General features: G+C 35.1%; 1 protein-coding gene across 1 annotated transcript; it reads left to right on the top strand.

Moving 5' to 3' along the window:
* The first annotated feature begins 17,525 nt into the window (after window positions 1-17,525).
* LOC137487287 (uncharacterized) lies at window positions 17,526-21,442 on the top strand. The gene is made up of 2 exons (XM_073916857.1): window positions 17,526-17,625; window positions 17,894-21,442. The coding sequence occupies exon 2, from the start codon at window positions 18,836-18,838 to the stop codon at window positions 21,437-21,439; it is 2,604 nt and encodes an 867-aa protein (XP_073772958.1). The 5' UTR covers window positions 17,526-17,625; window positions 17,894-18,835; the 3' UTR covers window positions 21,440-21,442.
* Window positions 21,443-21,875: the final 433 nt, after the last annotated feature.

Genomic DNA, 21,875 nt, shown 5'->3' with positions numbered 1-21,875 from the left:
GATCAACATTAGTGAATTTAGTCTTGATGGTCCAGGATCAACAAAAGAGTTTTAATCTTGATGGTCCAGGATCAACATTAGTGAATTTTACTCTTGATGGTCCAGGATCAACATAAGTGAATTTTAATCTTGATGGTCCAGGATCAACATTAGTGAATTTTAATCTTGATGGTCCAGGATCAACATATGTGAATTTTAATCTTGGTGGTCCAGGATCAACATTAGTGAATTTTAATCTTTATGGTCCAGGGTCAACATTAGTGAATTTAGTCTTGATGGTCCAGGATCAACATAAGAGTTTTAATTTTGATGGTCCAGGATCAACATTAGTGAATTTTAATTTTGATGGTCCAGGATCAACATAAGTGAATTTTAATCTTGATGGTCCAGGATCAACATTAGTGAATTTATAATCTTGATGGTCCAGGATCAACATTAGTGGTTTTTACTCTTGATGGTCCAGGATCAACATGAGTGAATTTTAATCTTGATGGTCCAGGATCAACATTAGTGAATTTTAATCTTGATGGTCCAGGATCAACAATAGTGAATTTACAATTTTGATGGTCCAGGATCAACATTAGTGAATTTAGTCTTGATGGTCCAGGATCAACATAAGAGTTTTAATCTTGATGGTCCAGGATCAACATTAGTGAATTTATAACCTTGATGGTCCAGGATCAACATTAGTGAATTTTACTCTTGATGGTCCAGGATCAACATTAGTGAATTTTACTCTTGATGGTCCAGGATCAACATTAGTGAATTTATAATCTTTATGGTCCAGGATCAACATTAGTGAATATTAATCTTGATGGTCCATGATCAACATTAGTGAATTTTAATCTTGATAGTCCAGGATCAACATTAGTGAATTCATAATCTTGATGGTCCATGATCAACATTAGTGAATTTTAATCTTGATAGTCCAGGATCAACATTAGTGAATTCATAATCTTGATGGTCCAGGATCAACATTAGTGAATTTTAATCTTGGTGGTCCAGGATCAACATTAGTGAATTTTAATCTTGATGGTCCAGGATCAACATTAGTGAATTTTAATCTTGATGGTCCAGGATCAACATTAGTGAATTTACAATTTTGATGGTCCAGAAGGAACATTAGTGAATTTTAATCTTGATGGTCCAGGATCAACATTAGTGAATTTTACTCTTGATGGTCCAGGATCAACATGAGTGAATTTTAATCTTGATGGTCCAGGATCAACATTAGTGAATTTTAATCTTGATGGTCCAGGATCAACATAAGTGAATTTATAATCTTGATGGTCCAGGATCAACATTAGTGAACTTATAATCTTGATGGTCCAGGATCAACACGAGTGAATTTTAATCTTGATGTTCCAGGATCAACATTAGTGAATTTATAATCTTTATGGTCCAGGATCAACATTAGTGAATTTTAATCTTGATGGTCCAGGATCAACATAAGTGAATTTTAATCTTGATGGTCCAGGATCAACATTAGTGAATTTATAATCTTGATGGTCCAGGATCAACATTAGTGGATTTTACTCTTGATGGTCCAGGATCAACATGAGTGAATTTTAATCTTGATGGTCCAGGATCAACAATAGTGAATTTAAATCTTGATGGTCCAGGATCAGCATTAGTGAATTTTAATCTTGATGGTCCAGGATCAACATTAGTGAGTTTTAATCTTGATGGTCCAGGATCAACATTAGTGAATTTTAATCTTGATGGTCCAGGATCAACATTGGTGAATTTTACTCTTGATGGTCCAGGATCAACATTAGTGAAATTATAATCTTGATGGTCCAGGATCAACATTAGTGAATTTAGTCTTGATGGTCCAGGATCAACAAAAGAGTTTTAATCTTGATGGTCCAGGATCAACATTAGTGAATTTTAATCTTGATGGTCCAGGATCAACATATGTGAATTTTAATCTTGATGGTCCAGGATCAACATAAGTGAATTTTACTCTTGATGGTCCAGGATCAACATTAGTGAATTTTAATCTTTATGGTCCAGGGTCAACATTAGTGAATTTAGTCTTGATGGTCCAGGATCAACATAAGAGTTTTAATCTTGATGGTCCAGGATCAACATTAGTGAATTTTAATTTTGATGGTCCAGGATCAACATAAGTGAATTTTAATCTTGATGGTCCAGGATCAACATTAGTGAATTTATAATCTTGATGGTCCAGGATCAACATTAGTGGTTTTTACTCTTGATGGTCCAGGATCGACATGAGTGAATTTTAATCTTGATGGTCCAGGATCAACATTAGTGAATTTTAATCTTGATAGTCCAGAATCAACATTAGTGAATTTATAATCTTTATGGTCCAGGATCAACATTAGTGAATTTACAATTTTGATGGTCCAGGATCAACATTAGTGAATTTTAATCTTGATGGTCCAGGATCAACAATAGTGAATTTACAATTTTGATGGTCCAGGATCAACATTAGTGAATTTAGTCTTGATGGTCCAGGATCAACATAAGAGTTTTAATCTTGATGGTCCAGGATCAACATTAATGAATTTTAATCTTGATGGTCCAGGATCAACATTAGTGAATTTTAATCTTGGTGTTCCAGGATCAACATTAGTGAATTTTAATCTTGATGGTCCAGGATCAACATTAGTGAATTCATAATCTTGATGGTCCAGGATCAACATTAGTGAATTTACAATTTTGATGGTCCAGAATCAACATTAGTGAATTTTAATGTTGATGGTCCAGGATCAACAACAGTTAATTTATATTCTTGATGGTCTAGGATCAACATTAGTGAATTTTAATCTTGATGGTCCAGGATCAACATTAGTGAATTTTAATCTTGATAGTCCAGGATCAACATAAGTGAATTTATAATCTTTATGGTCCAGGATCAACATTAGTGAATTTTAATCTTTATGGTCCAGGGTCAACATTAGTGAATTTAGTCTTGATGGTCCAGGATCAACATAAGAGTTTTAATCTTGATGGTCCAGGATCAACATAAGTGAATTTTAATCTTGATGGTCCAGGATCAACATTAGTGAATTTTAATCTTGATGGTCCAGGATCAACATAAGTGAATTTATAATCTTTATGGTCCAGGGTCAACATTAGTGAATTTAGTCTTGATGGTCCAGGATCAACATAAGAGTTTTAATCTTGATGGACCAGGATCAACATTAGTGAATTTTAATTTTGATGGTCCAGGATCAACATAAGTGAATTTTAATCTTGATGGTCCAGGATCAACATTAGTGAATTTATAATCTTGATGGTCCAGGATCAACATTAGTGGTTTTTACTCTTGATGGTCCAGGATCAACATGAGTGAATTTTAATCTTGATGGTCCAGGATCAACATTAGTGAATTTTAATCTTGATAGTCCAGAATCAACATTAGTGAATTTATAATCTTTATGGTCCAGGATCAACATTAGTGAATTTTAATCTTGATGGTCCAGGATCAACAATAGTGAATTTACAATTTTGATGGTCCAGGATCAACATTAGTGAATTTTAATCTTGATGGTCCAGGATCAACATTAGTGAATTCATAATCTTGATGGTCCAGGATCAACATTAGTGAATTTACAATTTTGATGGTCCAGAATCAACATTAGTGAATTTTAATGTTGATGGTCCAGGATCAACAACAGTTAATTTATATTCTTGATGGTCTAGGATCAACATTAGTGAATTTTAATCTTGATGGTCCAGGATCAACATTAGTGAATTTTAATCTTGATAGTCCAGGATCAACATAAGTGAATTTATAATCTTTATGGTCCAGGATCAACATTAGTGAATTTTAATCTTTATGGTCCAGGGTCAACATTAGTGAATTTAGTCTTGATGGTCCAGGATCAACATAAGAGTTTTAATCTTGATGGTCCAGGATCAACATAAGTGAATTTTAATCTTGATGGTCCAGGATCAACATTAGTGAATTTTAATCTTGATGGTCCAGGATCAACATAAGTGAATTTATAATCTTTATGGTCCAGGGTCAACATTAGTGAATTTAGTCTTGATGGTCCAGGATCAACATAAGAGTTTTAATCTTGATGGACCAGGATCAACATTAGTGAATTTTAATTTTGATGGTCCAGGATCAACATAAGTGAATTTTAATCTTGATGGTCCAGGATCAACATTAGTGAATTTATAATCTTGATGGTCCAGGATCAACATTAGTGGTTTTTACTCTTGATGGTCCAGGATCAACATGAGTGAATTTTAATCTTGATGGTCCAGGATCAACATTAGTGAATTTTAATCTTGATAGTCCAGAATCAACATTAGTGAATTTATAATCTTTATGGTCCAGGATCAACATTAGTGAATTTTAATCTTGATGGTCCAGGATCAACAATAGTGAATTTACAATTTTGATGGTCCAGGATCAACATTAGTGAATTTAGTCTTGATGGTCCAGGATCAACATAAGAGTTTTAATCTTGATGGTCCAGGATCAACATTAGTGAATTTATAACCTTGATGGTCCAGGATCAACATTAGTGAATTTTACTCTTGATGGTCCAGGATCAACATTAGTGAATTTTTATCTTGATGGTCCAGGATCAACATTAGTGAATTTATAACCTTGATGGTCCAGGATCAACATTAGTGAATTTTACTCTTGATGGTCCAGGATCAACATTAGTGAATTTTTATCTTGATGGTCCAGGATCAACATTAGTGAATTTATAACCTTGATGGTCCAGGATCAACATTAGTGAATTTTACTCTTGATGGTCCAGGATCAACATTAATGAATTTTAATCTTGATGGTCCAGGATCAACATTAGTGAATTTTAATCTTGGTGTTCCAGGATCAACATTAGTGAATTTTAATCTTGATGGTCCAGGATCAACATTAGTGAATTTTAATCTTGATGGTCCAGGATCAACATTAGTGAATTTTAATCTTGGTGTTCCAGGATCAACATTAGTGAATTCATAATCTTGATGGTCCAGGATCAACATTAGTGAATTTACAATTTTGATGGTCCAGAATCAACATTAGTGAATTTTAATGTTGATGGTCCAGGATCAACAACAGTTAATTTATATTCTTGATGGTCTAGGATCAACATTAGTGAATTTTAATCTTGATGGTCCAGGATCAACATTAGTGAATTTTAATCTTGATAGTCCAGGATCAACATGAGTGAATTTACAATTTTGATGGTCCAGGATCAACATTAGTGAATTTATAATCTTGATGGTCCAGAATCAACATTAGTGAATTTTAACCTTGATGGTCCAGGATCAACATTAGTAAATTTTAATCTTGATGGTCCAGGATCAACATTAGTGAATTTTAATCTTGATGGTCCAGGATCAACATAAGTGAATTTTAATCTTGATGGTCCAGGATCAACATAAGTGAATTTATAATCTTGATGGTCCACGGTCAACATTAGTGAATTATAATCTTGTTGGTCCAGGATCAACATTAGTGAATTTACAATTTTGATGTTCCAGGATCAACATTAGTGAATTTTAATCTTGATGGTCCAGAATCAACAATAGTGAATTTACAATTTTGATGGTCCAGGATCAACATTAGTGAATTTAGTCTTGATGGTCCAGGATCAACATAAGAGTTTTAATCTTGATGGTCCAGGATCAACATTAGTGATTTTATGACCTTGAAGGTCCAGGATCAACATTAGTGAATTTTCTCTCTTGATGGTCCAGGATCAACATTAGTGAATTTTACTCTTGATGGTCCAGGATCAACAATAGTGAATTTATAATCTTGATGGTCCAGGATCAACATTAATGAATTTTAATCTTGATGGTCCAGGATCAACATTAGTGAATTTATAATCTTTATGGTCCAGAATCAACATTACTGAATTTATAACCTTGATGTTCCAGGATCAACATTAGTGAATTTTACTCTTGATGGTCCAGGATCAACATGAGTGAATTTATAATCTTGATGGTCCAGGATCAACATTAATGAATTTTAATCTTGATGGTCCAGGATCAACATTAGTGAATTTTAATCTTGATGGTCCGGGATCAACATTAGTGAATTTTAATCTTGTCGGTCCAGGATCAACATTAGTGAATTTTAATCTTGATGGTCCGGGATCAACATTAGTGAATTTTAATCTTGATGGTCCGGGATCAACATTAGTGAATTTTAATCTTGATAGTCCAGGATCAACATTAGTGAATTTTAATCTTGATGGTCCAGGATCAACATTAGTGAATTTTAATCTTAATGGTCCGGGATCAACATTAGTGAATTTATAATCTTGATGGTCCAGGATCAACACAAGTGAATTTTACTCTTGATGGTCCAGGATTAGCACTAGTGAATTTATAATCTTGATGGTCCAGGATCAACATCAGTGAATTTTAATCTTGATGGTCCAGGATCAACATTAGTGAATTTTACTCTTGATGGTCAAGGATCAATATTAGTGAATTTATAATCTTGATGGTCCAGGATCAACAATAGTGAATTTTAATCTTGATGGTCCAGGATCAACATTAGTGAATTTTAATCTTGATGGTCCTGGATCAACATTAGTGAGTTTTAATCTTGATGGTCCAGGATCAACATTAGTGAATTTTACTCTTGATGGTCCAGGATCAACATTAGTGAATTTATAATCTTGATGGTCCAGGATCAACATTAGTGAATTTTACTCTTGATGGTCCAGGATCAACATTAGTGAATTTATAATCTTGATGGTCCAGGATCAACATTAGTGAAATTATAATCTTGATGGTCCAGGATCAACATTAGTGAATTTTAATATTGATGGTCCAGGATCAACATTAGTGAATTTTAATCTTTATGGTCCAGGATCAACATTAGTGAATTTTAATCTTGATGGTCCAGGATCAACATAAGTGAATTTATAATCTTGATGGTCCACGATCAACATTAGTGAATTTTAATCTTGATAGTCCAGGATCAACATTAGTGAATTTTACTCTTGATGGTCCAGGATCAACATTAGTGAATTTTAATCTTGATGGTCCAGGATCAACATTAGTGGATTTTACTCTTGATGGTCCAGGATCAACATGAGTGAATTTTAATCTTGATGGTCCAGGATCAACAATAGTGAATTTTATACTTGATGGTCCAGGATCAACATTAGTGAATTTTAATCTTGATGGTCCAGGATCAACATTAGTGAATTTTAATCTTGATGGTCCAGGATCAACATTAGTGAATTTTACTCTTGATGGTCCAGGATCAACATTAGTGAATTTATAATCTTGATGGTCCAGGATCAACATTAGTGAAATTATAATCTTGATGGTCCAGGATCAACATTAGTGAATTTTAATATTGATGGTCCAGGATCAACATTAGTGAAATTATAATCTTGATGGTCCAGGATCAACATAAGTGAATTTTAATCGTGATGGTCCAGGATCAACATAAGTGAATTTTACTCTTGATGGTCCAGGATCAACATTAGTGAATTTTAATCTTTATGGTCCAGTATCAACATTAGTGAATTTAGTCTTGATGGTCCAGGATCAACATAAGAGTTTTAATCTTGATAGTCCAGGATCAACATAAGTGAATTTATAATCTTTATGGTCCAGGATCAACATTAGTGAATTTTAATCTTTATGGTCCAGGGTCAACATTAGTGAATTTAGTCTTGATGGTCCAGGATCAACATAAGAGTTTTAATCTTGATGGTCCAGGATCAACATAAGTGAATTTTAATCTTGATGGTCCAGGATCAACATTAGTGAATTTTAATCTTGATGGTCCAGGATCAACATAAGTGAATTTATAATCTTTATGGTCCAGGATCAACATTAGTGAATTTTAATCTTTATGGTCCAGGGTCAACATTAGTGAATTTAGTCTTGATGGTCCAGGATCAACATAAGAGTTTTAATCTTGATGGTCCAGGATCAACATTAGTGAATTTTAATTTTGATGGTCCAGGATCAACATAAGTGAATTTTAATCTTGATGGTCCAGGATCAACATTAGTGAATTTATAATCTTGATGGTCCAGGATCAACATTAGTGGTTTTTACTCTTGATGGTCCAGGATCAACATGAGTGAATTTTAATCTTGATGGTCCAGGATCAACATTAGTGAATTTTAATCTTGATAGTCCAGAATCAACATTAGTGAATTTATAATCTTTATGGTCCAGGATCAACATTAGTGAATTTTAATCTTGATGGTCCAGGATCAACAATAGTGAATTTACAATTTTGATGGTCCAGGATCAACATTAGTGAATTTAGTCTTGATGGTCCAGGATCAACATAAGAGTTTTAATCTTGATGGTCCAGGATCAACATTAGTGAATTTATAACCTTGATGGTCCAGGATCAACATTAGTGAATTTTACTCTTGATGGTCCAGGATCAACATTAGTGAATTTTTATCTTGATGGTCCAGGATCAACAATAGTGAATTTATAATCTTGATGGTCCAGGATCAACATTAATGAATTTTAATCTTGATGGTCCAGGATCAACATTAGTGAATTTTAATCTTGGTGTTCCAGGATCAACATTAGTGAATTTTAATCTTGATGGTCCAGGATCAACATTAGTGAATTTTAATGTTGATGGTCCAGGATCAACAACAGTTAATTTATATTCTTGATGGTCTAGGATCAACATTAGTGAATTTTAATCTTGATGGTCCAGGATCAACATTAGTGAATTTTAATCTTGATAGTCCAGGATCAACATGAGTGAATTTACAATTTTGATGGTCCAGGATCAACATTAGTGAATTTATAATCTTGATGGTCCAGAATCAACATTAGTGAATTTTAACCTTGATGGTCCAGAATCAACATTAGTGAATTTTAATCTTGATGGTCCAGGATCAACATAAGTGAATTTTAATCTTGATGGTCCAGGATCAACATAAGTGAATTTATAATCTTGATGGTCCACGGTCAACATTAGTGAATTATAATCTTGTTGGTCCAGGATCAACATTAGTGAATTTACAATTTTGATGTTCCAGGATCAACATTAGTGAATTTTAATCTTGATGGTCCAGAATCAACAATAGTGAATTTACAATTTTGATGGTCCAGGATCAACATTAGTGAATTTAGTCTTGATGGTCCAGGATCAACATAAGAGTTTTAATCTTGATGGTCCAGGATCAACATTAGTGATTTTATGACCTTGAAGGTCCAGGATCAACATTAGTGAATTTTCTCTCTTGATGGTCCAGGATCAACATTAGTGAATTTTACTCTTGATGGTCCAGGATCAACAATAGTGAATTTATAATCTTGATGGTCCAGGATCAACATTAATGAATTTTAATCTTGATGGTCCAGGATCAACATTACTGAATTTATAACCTTGATGTTCCAGGATCAACATTAGTGAATTTTACTCTTGATGGTCCAGGATCAACATGAGTGAATTTATAATCTTGATGGTCCAGGATCAACATTAATGAATTTTAATCTTGATGGTCCAGGATCAACATTAGTGAATTTTAATCTTGATGGTCCGGGATCAACATTAGTGAATTTTAATCTTGATGGTCCAGGATCAACATTAGTGAATTTTAATCTTGATGGTCCGGGATCAACATTAGTGAATTTTAATCTTGATGGTCCGGGATCAACATTAGTGAATTTTAATCTTGATAGTCCAGGATCAACATTAGTGAATTTTAATCTTGATGGTCCAGGATCAACATTAGTGAATTTTAATCTTAATGGTCCGGGATCAACATTAGTGAATTTATAATCTTGATGGTCCAGGATCAACACAAGTGAATTTTACTCTTGATGGTCCAGGATTAGCACTAGTGAATTTATAATCTTGATGGTCCAGGATCAACATCAGTGAATTTTAATCTTGATGGTCCAGGATGAACATTAGTGAATTTTACTCTTGATGGTCAAGGATCAATATTAGTGAATTTATAATCTTGATGGTCCAGGATCAACAATAGTGAATTTTAATCTTGATGGTCCAGGATCAACATTAGTGAATTTTAATCTTGATGGTCCTGGATCAACATTAGTGAGTTTTAATCTTGATGGTCCAGGATCAACATTAGTGAATTTTACTCTTGATGGTCCAGGATCAACATTAGTGAATTTATAATCTTGATGGTCCAGGATCAACATTAGTGAATTTTACTCTTGATGGTCCAGGATCAACATTAGTGAATTTATAATCTTGATGGTCCAGGATCAACATTAGTGAAATTATAATCTTGATGGTCCAGGATCAACATTAGTGAATTTTAATATTGATGGTCCAGGATCAACATTAGTGAATTTTAATCTTTATGGTCCAGGATCAACATTAGTGAATTTTAATCTTGATGGTCCAGGATCAACATAAGTGAATTTATAATCTTGATGGTCCACGATCAACATTAGTGAATTTTAATCTTGATAGTCCAGGATCAACATTAGTGAATTCATAATCTTGATTGTCCAGGATCAACATTAGTGAATTTTACTCTTGATGGTCCAGGATCAACATTAGTGAATTTTAATCTTGATGGTCCAGGATCAACATTAGTGGATTTTACTCTTGATGGTCCAGGATCAACATGAGTGAATTTTAATCTTGATGGTCCAGGATCAACAATAGTGAATTTTATACTTGATGGTCCAGGATCAACATTAGTGAATTTTAATCTTGATGGTCCAGGATCAACATTAGTGAATTTTAATCTTGATGGTCCAGGATCAACATTAGTGAATTTTACTCTTGATGGTCCAGGATCAACATTAGTGAATTTATAATCTTGATGGTCCAGGATCAACATTAGTGAAATTATAATCTTGATGGTCCAGGATCAACATTAGTGAATTTTAATATTGATGGTCCAGGATCAACATTAGTGAAATTATAATCTTGATGGTCCAGGATCAACATAAGAGTTTTAATCTTGATGGTCCAGGATCAACATTAGTGAATTTTAATCTTGATGGTCCAGGATCAACATAAGTGAATTTTAATCTTGATGGTCCAGGATCAACATAAGTGAATTTTACTCTTGATGGTCCAGGATCAACATTAGTGAATTTTAATCTTTATGGTCCAGTATCAACATTAGTGAATTTAGTCTTGATGGTCCAGGATCAACATAAGAGTTTTAATCTTGATGGTCCAGGATCAACATTAGTGAATTTTAATCTTGATGGTCCAGGATCAACATAAGTGAATTTTAATCTTGATGGTCCAGGATCAACATAAGTGAATTTTACTCTTGATGGTCCAGGATCAACATTAGTGAATTTTAATCTTTATGGTCCAGGATCAACATTAGTGAATTTAGTCTTGATGGTCCAGGATCAACATAAGAGTTTTAATCTTGATGGTCCAGGATCAACATTAGTGAATTTTAATCTTGATGGTCCAGGATCAACAATAGTGAATTTACAATTTTGATGGTCCAGGATCAACATTAGTGAATTTTAATCTTGATGGTCCAGGATCAACAATAGTGAATTTACAATTTTGATGGTCCAGGATCAGCATTAGTGAATTTAGTCTTGATGGTCCAGGATCAACATTAGTGAATTTATAACCTTGATGGTCCAGGATCAACATTAGTGAATTTTACTCTTGATGGTCCAGGATCAACATTAGTGATTTTTACTCTTGATGGTCCAGGATCAACAATAGTGAATTTATAATCTTGATGGTCCAGGATCAACATTAATGAATTTTAATCTTGATGGTCCAGGATCAACATTAGTGAATTTATAATCTTGATGGTCCAGGATCAACATTAGTGAATTTTAATCTTGATAGTCCAGGATCAACATTAGTGAATTCATAATCTTGATGGTCCAGGATCAACATTAGTGAATTTTAATCTTGGTGGTCCAGGATCAACATTAGTAAATTTTAATCTTGATGGTCCAGGATCAACATTAGTGAACTTTAATCTTGATAGTCCAGGATCAACATGAGTGAATTTACAATTTTGATGGTCCAGGATCAACATTCGTGAATTTTAATCTTGATGGTCCAGGATCAACAATAGTGAATTTACAATTTTGATGGTCCAGAAGGAACATTAGTGAATTTTAATCTTGATGGTCCAGGATCAACATTAGTGAATTTTACTCTTGATGGTCCAGGATCAACATTAGTGAAATTATAATCTTGATGGTCCAGGATCAACATGAGTAAATTTACAATCTTGATGGTCCAGGGTCAACATGAGTGAATTTTAATCTTGATGGTCCAGGATCAACATTAGTGAATTTTAATCTTGATGGTCCAGGATCAACATAAGTGAATTTATAATCTTGATGGTCCAGGATCAACACGAGTGAATTTTAATCTTGATGTTCCAGGATCAACATTAGTGAATTTATAATCTTTATGGTCCAGGATCAACATTAGTGAATTTTAATCTTGATGGTCCAGGATCAACATAAGTGAATTTTAATCTTGATGGTCCAGGATCAACATTAATGAATTTTAATCTTGATAGTCTAGGATCAACATTAGTGAATTTATAATCTTGATGGTCCAGGATCAACATTAGTGAATTTTACTCTTGATGGTCCAGGATCAACATTAGTGAATTTTAATCTTGATGGTCCAGGATCAACATTAGTGGATTTTACTCTTGATGGTCCAGGATCAACATGAGTGAATTTTAATCTTGATGGTCCAGGATCAACAATAGTGAATTTTAATCTTGATGGTCCAGGATCAACATTAGTGAATTTTAATCTTGATGGTCCATGATCAACATTAGTGAGTTTTAATCTTGATGGTCCAGGATCAACATTAGTGAATTTTAATCTTGATGGTCCAGGATCAACATTAGTGAATTTTACTCTTGATGGTCCAGGATCAACATTAGTGAAATTATAATCTTGATGGTCCAGGATCAACATTAGTGAATTTAGTCTTGATGGTCCAGGATCAACATAAGAGTTTTAATCTTGATGGTCCAGGATCAACATTAGTGAATTTTAATCTTGATGGTCCAGGATCAACATAAGTGAATTTTAATCTTGATGGTCCAGGATCAACATAAGTGAATTTTACTCTTGATGGTCCAGGATCAACATTAGTGAATTTTAATCTTTATGGTCCAGGGTCAACATTAGTGAATTTAGTCTTGATGGTCCAGGATCAACATAAGAGTTTTAATCTTGATGGTCCAGGATCAACATTAGTGAATTTTAATTTTGATGGTCTAGGATCAACATTAGTGAATTTTACTCTTGATGGTCCAGGATCAACATTAGTGAATTTTAATCTTGATGGTCCAGGATCAACATTAGTGGATTTTACTCTTGATGGTCCAGGATCAACATGAGTGAATTTTAATCTTGATGGTCCAGGATCAACATTAGTGAATTTATAATCTTGATAGTCCAGGATCAACAATAGTGAATTTTACTCTTGATGGTCCAGGATCAACATTAGTGAATTTTAATCTTGATAGTCCAGGATCAACATTAGTGAATTCATAATCTTGATGGTCCAGGATCAACATTAGTGAATTTTAATCTTGGTGGTCCAGGATCAACATTAGTGAATTTTAATCTTGATGGTCCAGGATCAACATTAGTGGATTTTACTCTTGATGGTCCAGGATCAACATGAGTGAATTTTAATCTTGATGGTCCAGGATCAACATTAGTGAATTTATAATCTTGATGGTCCAGGATCAACAATAGTGAATTTTACTCTTGATGGTCCAGAATCAACATTAGTGAATTTTAATCTTGATGGTCCAGGATCAACATTAGTGAATTTTACTCTTGATGGTCCAGGATCAACATTAGTGAATTTATTATCTTGATGGTCCAGGATCAACAATAGTGAATTTTAATCTTGATGGTCCAGGATCAACATTAGTGAATTTTAATCTTGATGGTCCAGGATCAACATTAGTGAGTTTTAATCTTGATGGTCCAGGATCAACATTAGTGAATTTTAATCTTGATGGTCCAGGATCAACATTAGTGAATTTTAATCTTGATGGTCCAGGATCAACATTAGTGAATTTTAATCTTGATGGTCCAGGATCAACATTAGTGAATTTTACTCTTGATGGTCCAGGATCAACATAAGTGAATTTATAATCTTGATGGTCCACGATCAACATTAGTGAATTTATAATCTTGATGGTCCAGGATCAATATTAGTGAAATTATAATCTTGATGGTCCAGGATCAACATTAGTGAATTTTAATATTGATGGTCCAGGATCAACATAAGTGAATTTTAATCTTGATGGTCCAGGATCAACATTAGTGAATTTTAATCTTGATGGTCCAGGATCAACATAAGTGAATTTATAATCTTGATGGTCCACGATCAACATTAGTGAATTTTAATCTTGATAGTCCAGGATCAACATTAGTGAATTCATAATCTTGATTGTCCAGGATCAACATTAGTGAATTTTAATCTTGATGGTCCAGGATCAACATTAGTGAATTTTAATCTTGATGGTCCAGGATCAACATTAGTGGATTTTACTCTTGATGGTCCAGGATCAACATGAGTGAATTTTAATCTTGATGGTCCAGGATCAACAATAGTGAATTTTAATCTTGATGGTCCAGGATCAACATTAGTGAATTTTAATCTTGATGGTCCAGGATCAACATTAGTGAAATTATAATCTTGATGGTCCAGGACCAACATAAGAGTTTTAATCTTGATGGTCCAGGATCAACATTAGTGAATTTTAATCTTGATGGTCCAGGATCAACATTAGTGAATTTTAATCTTGATGATCCAGGATCAACATTAGTGAATTTTAATATTGATGGTCCAGGATCAACATAAGTGAATTTTAATCTTGATGGTCCAGGATCAACATTAGTGAATTTTAATCTTGATGGTCCAGGATCAACATAAGTGAATTTATAATCTTTATGGTCCAGGATCAACATGAGTGAATTTTAATCTTGATGGTCCAGGATCAACAATAGTGAATTTTAATCTTGATGGTCCAGGATCAACATTAGTGAATTTTAATCTTGATGGTCCAGGATCAACATTAGTGAGTTTTAATCTTGATGGTCCAGGATCAACATTAGTGAATTTTAATCTTGATGGTCCAGGATCAACATTAGTGAATTTTACTCTTGATGGTCCAGGATCAACATTAGTGAATTTATAATCTTGATGGTCCAGGATCAACATAAGAGTTTTAATCTTGATGGTCCAGGATCAACATTAGTGAATTTTAATCTTGATGGTCCAGGATCAACATAAGTGAATTTTACTCTTGATGGTCCAGGATCAACATTAGTGAATTTTAATCTTGATGGTCCAGGATCAACAATAGTGAATTTACAATTTTGATGGTCCAGGATCAACATTAGTGAATTTTAATCTTGATGGTCCAGGATCAACAATAGTGAATTTACAATTTTGATGGTCCAGGATCAACATTAGTGAATTTATAACCTTGATGGTCCAGGATCAACATTAGTGAATTTTAATCTTGATGGTCCAGGATCAACATAAGTGAATTTTACTCTTGATGGTCCAGGATCAACATTAGTGAATTTTAATCTTGATGGTCCAGGATCAACATTAGTGAATTTTAATATTGATGGTCCAGGATCAACATAAGTGAATTTTAATCTTGATGGTCCAGGATCAACATTAGTGAATTTTAATCTTGATGGTCCAGGATCAACATAAGTGAATTTATAATCTTGATGGTCCAGGATCAACATGAGTGAATTTTAATCTTGATGGTCCAGGATCAACAATAGTGAATTTTAATCTTGATGGTCCAGGATCAACATTAGTGAATTTTAATCTTGATGGTCCAGGATCAACATTAGTGAGTTTTAATCTTGATGGTCCAGGATCAACATTAGTGAATTTTAATCTTGATGGTCCAGGATCAACATTAGTGAATTTTACTCTTGATGGTCCAGGATCAACATTAGTGAATTTATAATCTTGATGGTCCAGGATCAACATTAGTAAAATTATAATCTTGATGCTCCAGGATCAACATAAGAGTTTTAATCTTGATGGTCCAGGATCAACATTAGTGAATTTTAATCTTGATGGTCCAGGATCAACATAAGTGAATTTTACTCTTGATGGTCCAGGATCAACATTAGTGAATTTTAATCTTGATGGTCCAGGATCAACAATAGTGAATTTACAATTTTGATGGTCCAGGATCAACATTAGTGAATTTTAATCTTGATGGTCCAGGATCAACAATAGTGAATTTACAATTTTGATGGTCCAGGATCAACATTAGTGAATTTATAACCTTGATGGTCCAGGATCAACATTAGTGAATTTTACTCTTGATGGTCCAGGATCAACATTAGTGAATTTTACTCTTGATGGTCCAGGATCAACATAAGTGAATTTTAATCTTGATGGTCCAGGATCAACATTAGTGAATTTATAATCTTGATGGTCCAGGATCAACATTAGTGAATTTTACTCTTAATGGTCCAGGATCAACATTAGTGAATTTTAATCTTGATGGTCCAGGATCAACATTAGTGGATTTTACTCTTGATGGTCCAGGATCAACATGAGTGAATTTTAATCTTGATGGTCCAGGATCAACATTAGTGAATTTATAATCTTGATAGTCCAGGATCAACAATAGTGAATTTTACTCTTGATGGTCCAGGATCAACATTAGTGAATTTTAATCTTGATGGTCCAGGATCAACATTAGTGAATTTAGTCTTGATGGTCCAGGATCAACATAAGAGTTTTAATCTTGATGGTCCAGGATCAACATTAGTGAATTTTAATCTTGATGGTCCAGGATCAACATTAGTGAATTTATAATCTTGATGGTCCAGGATCAACATTAGTGAATTTTAATCTTGATGGTCCAGGATCAACATTAGTGAATTTTAATCTTGATGGTCCAGGATCAACATTAGTGAATTTTACTCTTGATGGTCCAGGATCAACATTAGTGAAATTATAATCTTGATGGTCCAGGATCAACATTAGTGAATTTTAATATTGATGGTCCAGGATCAACATAAGTGAATTTTAATCTTGATGGTCCAGGATCAACATTAGTGAATTTTAATCTTGATGGTCCAGGATCAACATTAGTGAATTCATAATGTTGATGATCCAGGATCAACATTAGTGAATTTTAATATTGATGGTCCAGGATCAACATTAGTGAATTTTAATCTTGATGGTCCAGGATCAACATAAGTGAATTTATAATCTTGATGGTCCACGATCAACATTAGTGAATTTTAATCTTGATAGTCCAGGATCAACATTAGTGAATTTACAATTTTGATGGTCCAGGATCAACATTAGTGAATTCATAATCTTGATGGTCCAGGATCAACATTAGTGAATTTTAATATTGATGGTCCAGGATCAACATTTGTGTTGGAACATATTTGATGAAAGCAGAATTAATGTTTAATCTTTAATTGGCAAGATAATTATTGTGTATTGCAAGGGTAATTCTTTTAAGTAGTGATTTGGTTTCATTTTGTAAATGGTTAGTGTTCCATCTAGTGGTGACCTTGAGTTATAGCAAGGTAGATCCTGCTGTTCACTTAAAATCAGGAAGTAAAGTGCTGCAAGCACACGGCAATGACTACGATGATCAGCAATCGTCATGTTTTTCTGTAATCTTAACCCTTGCAACAGCATCGCTTGTAAGTACGTTTTTGATTGTATAAGGTGTTCATTATACTCGTATGTTTTATGAATAATTGAGCTCAAGAGTGACTTCTTAGCTTATCAGCAGAGCTAATACATTAGCCACAATTTGCTTTAGCTTTATATTTCAGTATTTTGTATTTACATAAGAGAAGATATTATTTACTACAAAGCACTCTGTATTTCATGTAAAAGCTATGCTTCTGTAGTTTTGTTAACTTGTGGACATATTATTTATGTATCCTATTGTTTTTTTTATTGTAGTTTCACTCCATACCCAAGACCATTAAACCTGTTGGCAAATGAGTTTCTTGTCTTCAGAGTCGTGTGAGGGAAGGGAGTTTATCTAACTGTCAAAACAATCACTAAGGGACAGTATGTTGAGGACAGTACAGTGAAAAAGCGGCTGCAAGAAGAGAGTACAGCAGCAGTTATGAAGATTCAAGTAAATTGATAAGAGTATCAAGTGCACAATGGAGTCTACACACTCATATAAAACCAGATCGTATGCATCTTGTTCAAGATCGAGCAGCTCTTCTACAAGTGCTGCAGCTGCTATGGCTAGAGCAAAGGCGGAAGCAGCTAAAGCACGTTTGAAGTTTGCAGATGAAGAAGAAAAAATAAAGGTGGAGAAAGCCAAGTTGGAGGCAAAAATTGATAAAATGGCTTTAGAGAGAGAAACTGCTGCAGCTGTAGCTGAAGCAGAAGTTTTAGAAGCAGCAGCTAACACCAGTGTTCATAGTAAACATGAGCCTCAACTGGAAACCACTCCTGCCGATGTTATGCAGCGAACAAGTGAATACATTGAACAGATGAATCTACATGCATCTACAGAATTGGCATCACAACCAGAACCACTCCCTTCCGCAGAGACAGTAAAGCTTCACACAGAATTACTAGTTACAAATTCTGTTCCGGATACACGTCTCAAGACAGAGAGTTGTTCAGACGATGCTGAATTCTATCACATGCAATCAAGGAGAGATTCTGTACAAGCATCACAGTTTACACCAAGAAGGTACCATCTTCATGACCCAACAGATAGCGGAGTACACAGACGGAGGGCACATTTCACACAAAGCCACATACCCCCTGTCTCAACGACAAGTCAAATGCCTCAGAGTGTAAAAGACAAAACAGATATTTCAGACTTCGTCAGATATTTTGCTCGCCGTGAACTTGTTAATACTGGATTAATACAGTTCAATGACCAGCCAGAAAGCTTCAGAGCTTGGCAACGGTCTTTCCAAAAATGCAGTAAGTGGCCTGGATTTGACAGCTAGTGAGGAAATGGACTTGTTAGTCAAATGGTTAGGAAAGGAATCAGCTGAACACGCTAAACGCATGAGATCAGTGCACATTAATCAACCACTGAAAGGCCTTGACATGATATGGACTAGACTGGAGGAATGTTATGGTGCACCAGAAGTAATCGAAAGAGCTCTTTTCAGGCGCATTGAAAGTTTTCCAAGAATTTCAAGCAGAGATTACTCAAAGCTTCATGAATTAAGTGATCTTCTCATGGAAATAGAGGCAGCTAAAGCTGATGGATACCTTGCAGGCTTAACATATCTGGACACAGCAAAAGGCATCAATCCCATAATACAAAAGTTGCCATTCAATCTTCAAGAAAAGTGGCTGTCATATGGAGCTGGTTACAAAGAGAGATATGGTGTCTCTTTCCCCCCCTTTGAGGTCTTGGTTGACTTCATAAGTCAGCAAGCAAGAATCAGGAATGACCCAGGTTTCAACTTCTTTACTCAAACAGATTCAGTTTACAAAACAGAGAAATCTAGCTGGAAGTCAAACAAATTAAGAGAAGTCTCAGTTAATAAGATGAATGTGTCTACCCCTGTACATTTAGACACAGATAAAGATGAAAGAAAATCTGTGGATGCAGAGAAACTCTGTCCCATTCACAACAAACCTCACTTACTTAGGAACTGTCGTTCCTTCCGTGAGAAACCTTTAGAGGAACGTTATGCATTCCTAAAAGAAAAATGCATTTGTTTCAAATGTTGCATAGCTACTACACACATTGCTAAGAACTGCAAATTTGTTACGAAATGTTCTGAGTGTGGAAGTGAGAAGCATATTTCTGCACTACACCCTGGTCCTGTTCAAAAAGCTCAAGAAACTGTATCCTTACCGCTGCATGGCGGGGAGCAAGTTTCTACATCACTAGAAGAAGTGGAGGCTCATTGCACTGAGGTTTGCAGAGATGACCATAGCAGTAAGTCATGCTCAAAAATCAGTTTGGCAAAAGTGTATCCCAAAGGTCAACCTGAAAAAGCAATGAAAGTCTATGTGATCCTCGATGAGCAAAGCAACAGGTCATTAGCTCGCTCTGAATTCTTTGATGCTTTCAAAGAAAATACCCCAGCTACTCCCTACACCCTGAGAACTTGTTCTGGAGTGACGGAAATCATTAGTCGAAAAGCATCAGGATATCAAATGCAGTCTTTGGATGGGAAAGTAGTCTTTTCTCTACCAAGTTTGCTTGAATGTAACAACATTCCTGACAATAGGGCAGAAATTCCCACACCAAGTGCTGCTCTCCATCACCCTCATCTGAAGCCTATAGCTTCATTCATACCACAATTGGAGCCAGACGTTCCCATCATGATGCTTCTGGGCCGTGACATCATCAGAGTTCATAAAGTGCGCAGTCAAGTTAATGGTCCCAATGATGCTCCCTATGCACAGAAACTTGACTTGGGATGGGTGATAGTTGGCAATGTTTGTCTAAATGGCATTCATAAGTCTACAGCTGTGAGTACCTTCTTCACTTACACAAAGGAACAACGTCCTTCTATCTTTGATCCCTGTCCTAATGTTTTCTGTGTAAAAGGGAGGAAAAGTAATGAGCAAAAAAATGATAATGGAATTTGTTCTATGGAACAACTTTTCTGCAATCACGAACATGATCAATTGGGCAAGGACGTATTCAAGGTTACTTGTGACGACAATAAAGTGGCCCCATCTATCAATGACTTGACATTTCTCCATATTATGGAACAAGGATTGGAGAGAGATGAAAACAATAGCTGGATAGCTCCGCTGCCTTTCAAAGTTCCAAGGTGCAGACTCCCCAACAACAGATGTCAAGCCTTGAAAAGGTTGTTAATCTTGAGACGTAATCTAGAGAGAAACCCACAAATGAAACAACACTTTTTCACATTCATGGACAAAATCTTCGATAAAAAATATGCAGAAGAAGCCCCCCTGCTGTTAGAACGAGAAGAATCCTGGTATTTACCACTCTTCGGGGTGTACCACCCTAAAAAACCAGGAAACATAAGAGTGGTTTTTGATTCCAGTGCTCGGTATGAGGATGTTTCATTGAATGATGTTCTATTGTCTGGGCCAGATATGAACAACACGCTTGTCGGTGTGCTCATGCGATTTCGCAAGGAAGCCGTAGCTATAACAGCTGACATTGAACAAATGTTCTACGGTTTCTTAGTGAGAGAAGACGACCGTAACTTCCTAAGGTTTCTGTGGTTTCGTAATAATGACCCATCAGAGGACATTGTAGAGTACAGAATGCGCGTCCATGTATTTGGGAACAGCCCTTCACCTGCTGTTGCCATCTACTGTCTCAGACAGTCTGTTAAGGATGGTGACCCTGATGTTAGAAGCTTTGTGAATCGTGACTTTTATGTAGATGACGGATTGAAGTCACTTCCGACAGAAAAAGCAGCAATAGATCTGCTCAAAAACACGCAGAGAATTCTTGCTGGTTCCAATTTACGGCTTCATAAGATAGCCTCGAACAGCACAGAAGTTCTAAAGGCCTTCCCATCTTAAGATCATGCTAGTGAAATCAAAGACTTGGATCTTGGTTCTGACATGCTTCCGACACAGCGCAGTCTGGGATTGAACTGGAACCTGCGAACGGACACATTTACATTCAAAATCGACACACAAGCAAAACCCTTTACTCGCAGAGGTGTATTATCTACTGTCAATAGCATCTTCGATCCTCTTGGGTTTGTTTCCCCAGTAACAATTCAAGGTAAACTGATCATGAGAGAACTTAATAATCAGAATGATGACTGGGATGCGCCCCTTCCCAAAGAAATGGAGGAAAAGTGGGAAACGTGGCGACAATCATTGATTGATTTGAAAAATCTAAACATTCCAAGATGCTACACAAATATATCACCTTCTACAGCCACTCAAAGGGAGTTGTTCATCTTCTCTGATGCTTCAACAAAAGCAATAGCTGCAGTTGCTTACCTTA

The sequence above is a fragment of the Danio rerio genome, chromosome 11 (assembly GCF_049306965.1).
Source record: "Danio rerio strain Tuebingen ecotype United States chromosome 11, GRCz12tu, whole genome shotgun sequence".
Taxonomy (NCBI): Eukaryota; Metazoa; Chordata; class Actinopteri; order Cypriniformes; family Danionidae; genus Danio; species Danio rerio.
The sequence above is the reverse complement of the archived record's forward strand: the minus strand, read 5'-3'. Positions and strand labels throughout refer to the sequence as shown.

Excerpts from the sequence above, each read along its gene's own strand:
- LOC137487287 (XM_073916857.1), top strand. The coding sequence starts at position 18,836 with ATGACCAGCCAGAAAGCTTCAGAGCTTGGCAACGGTCTTTCCAAAAAT.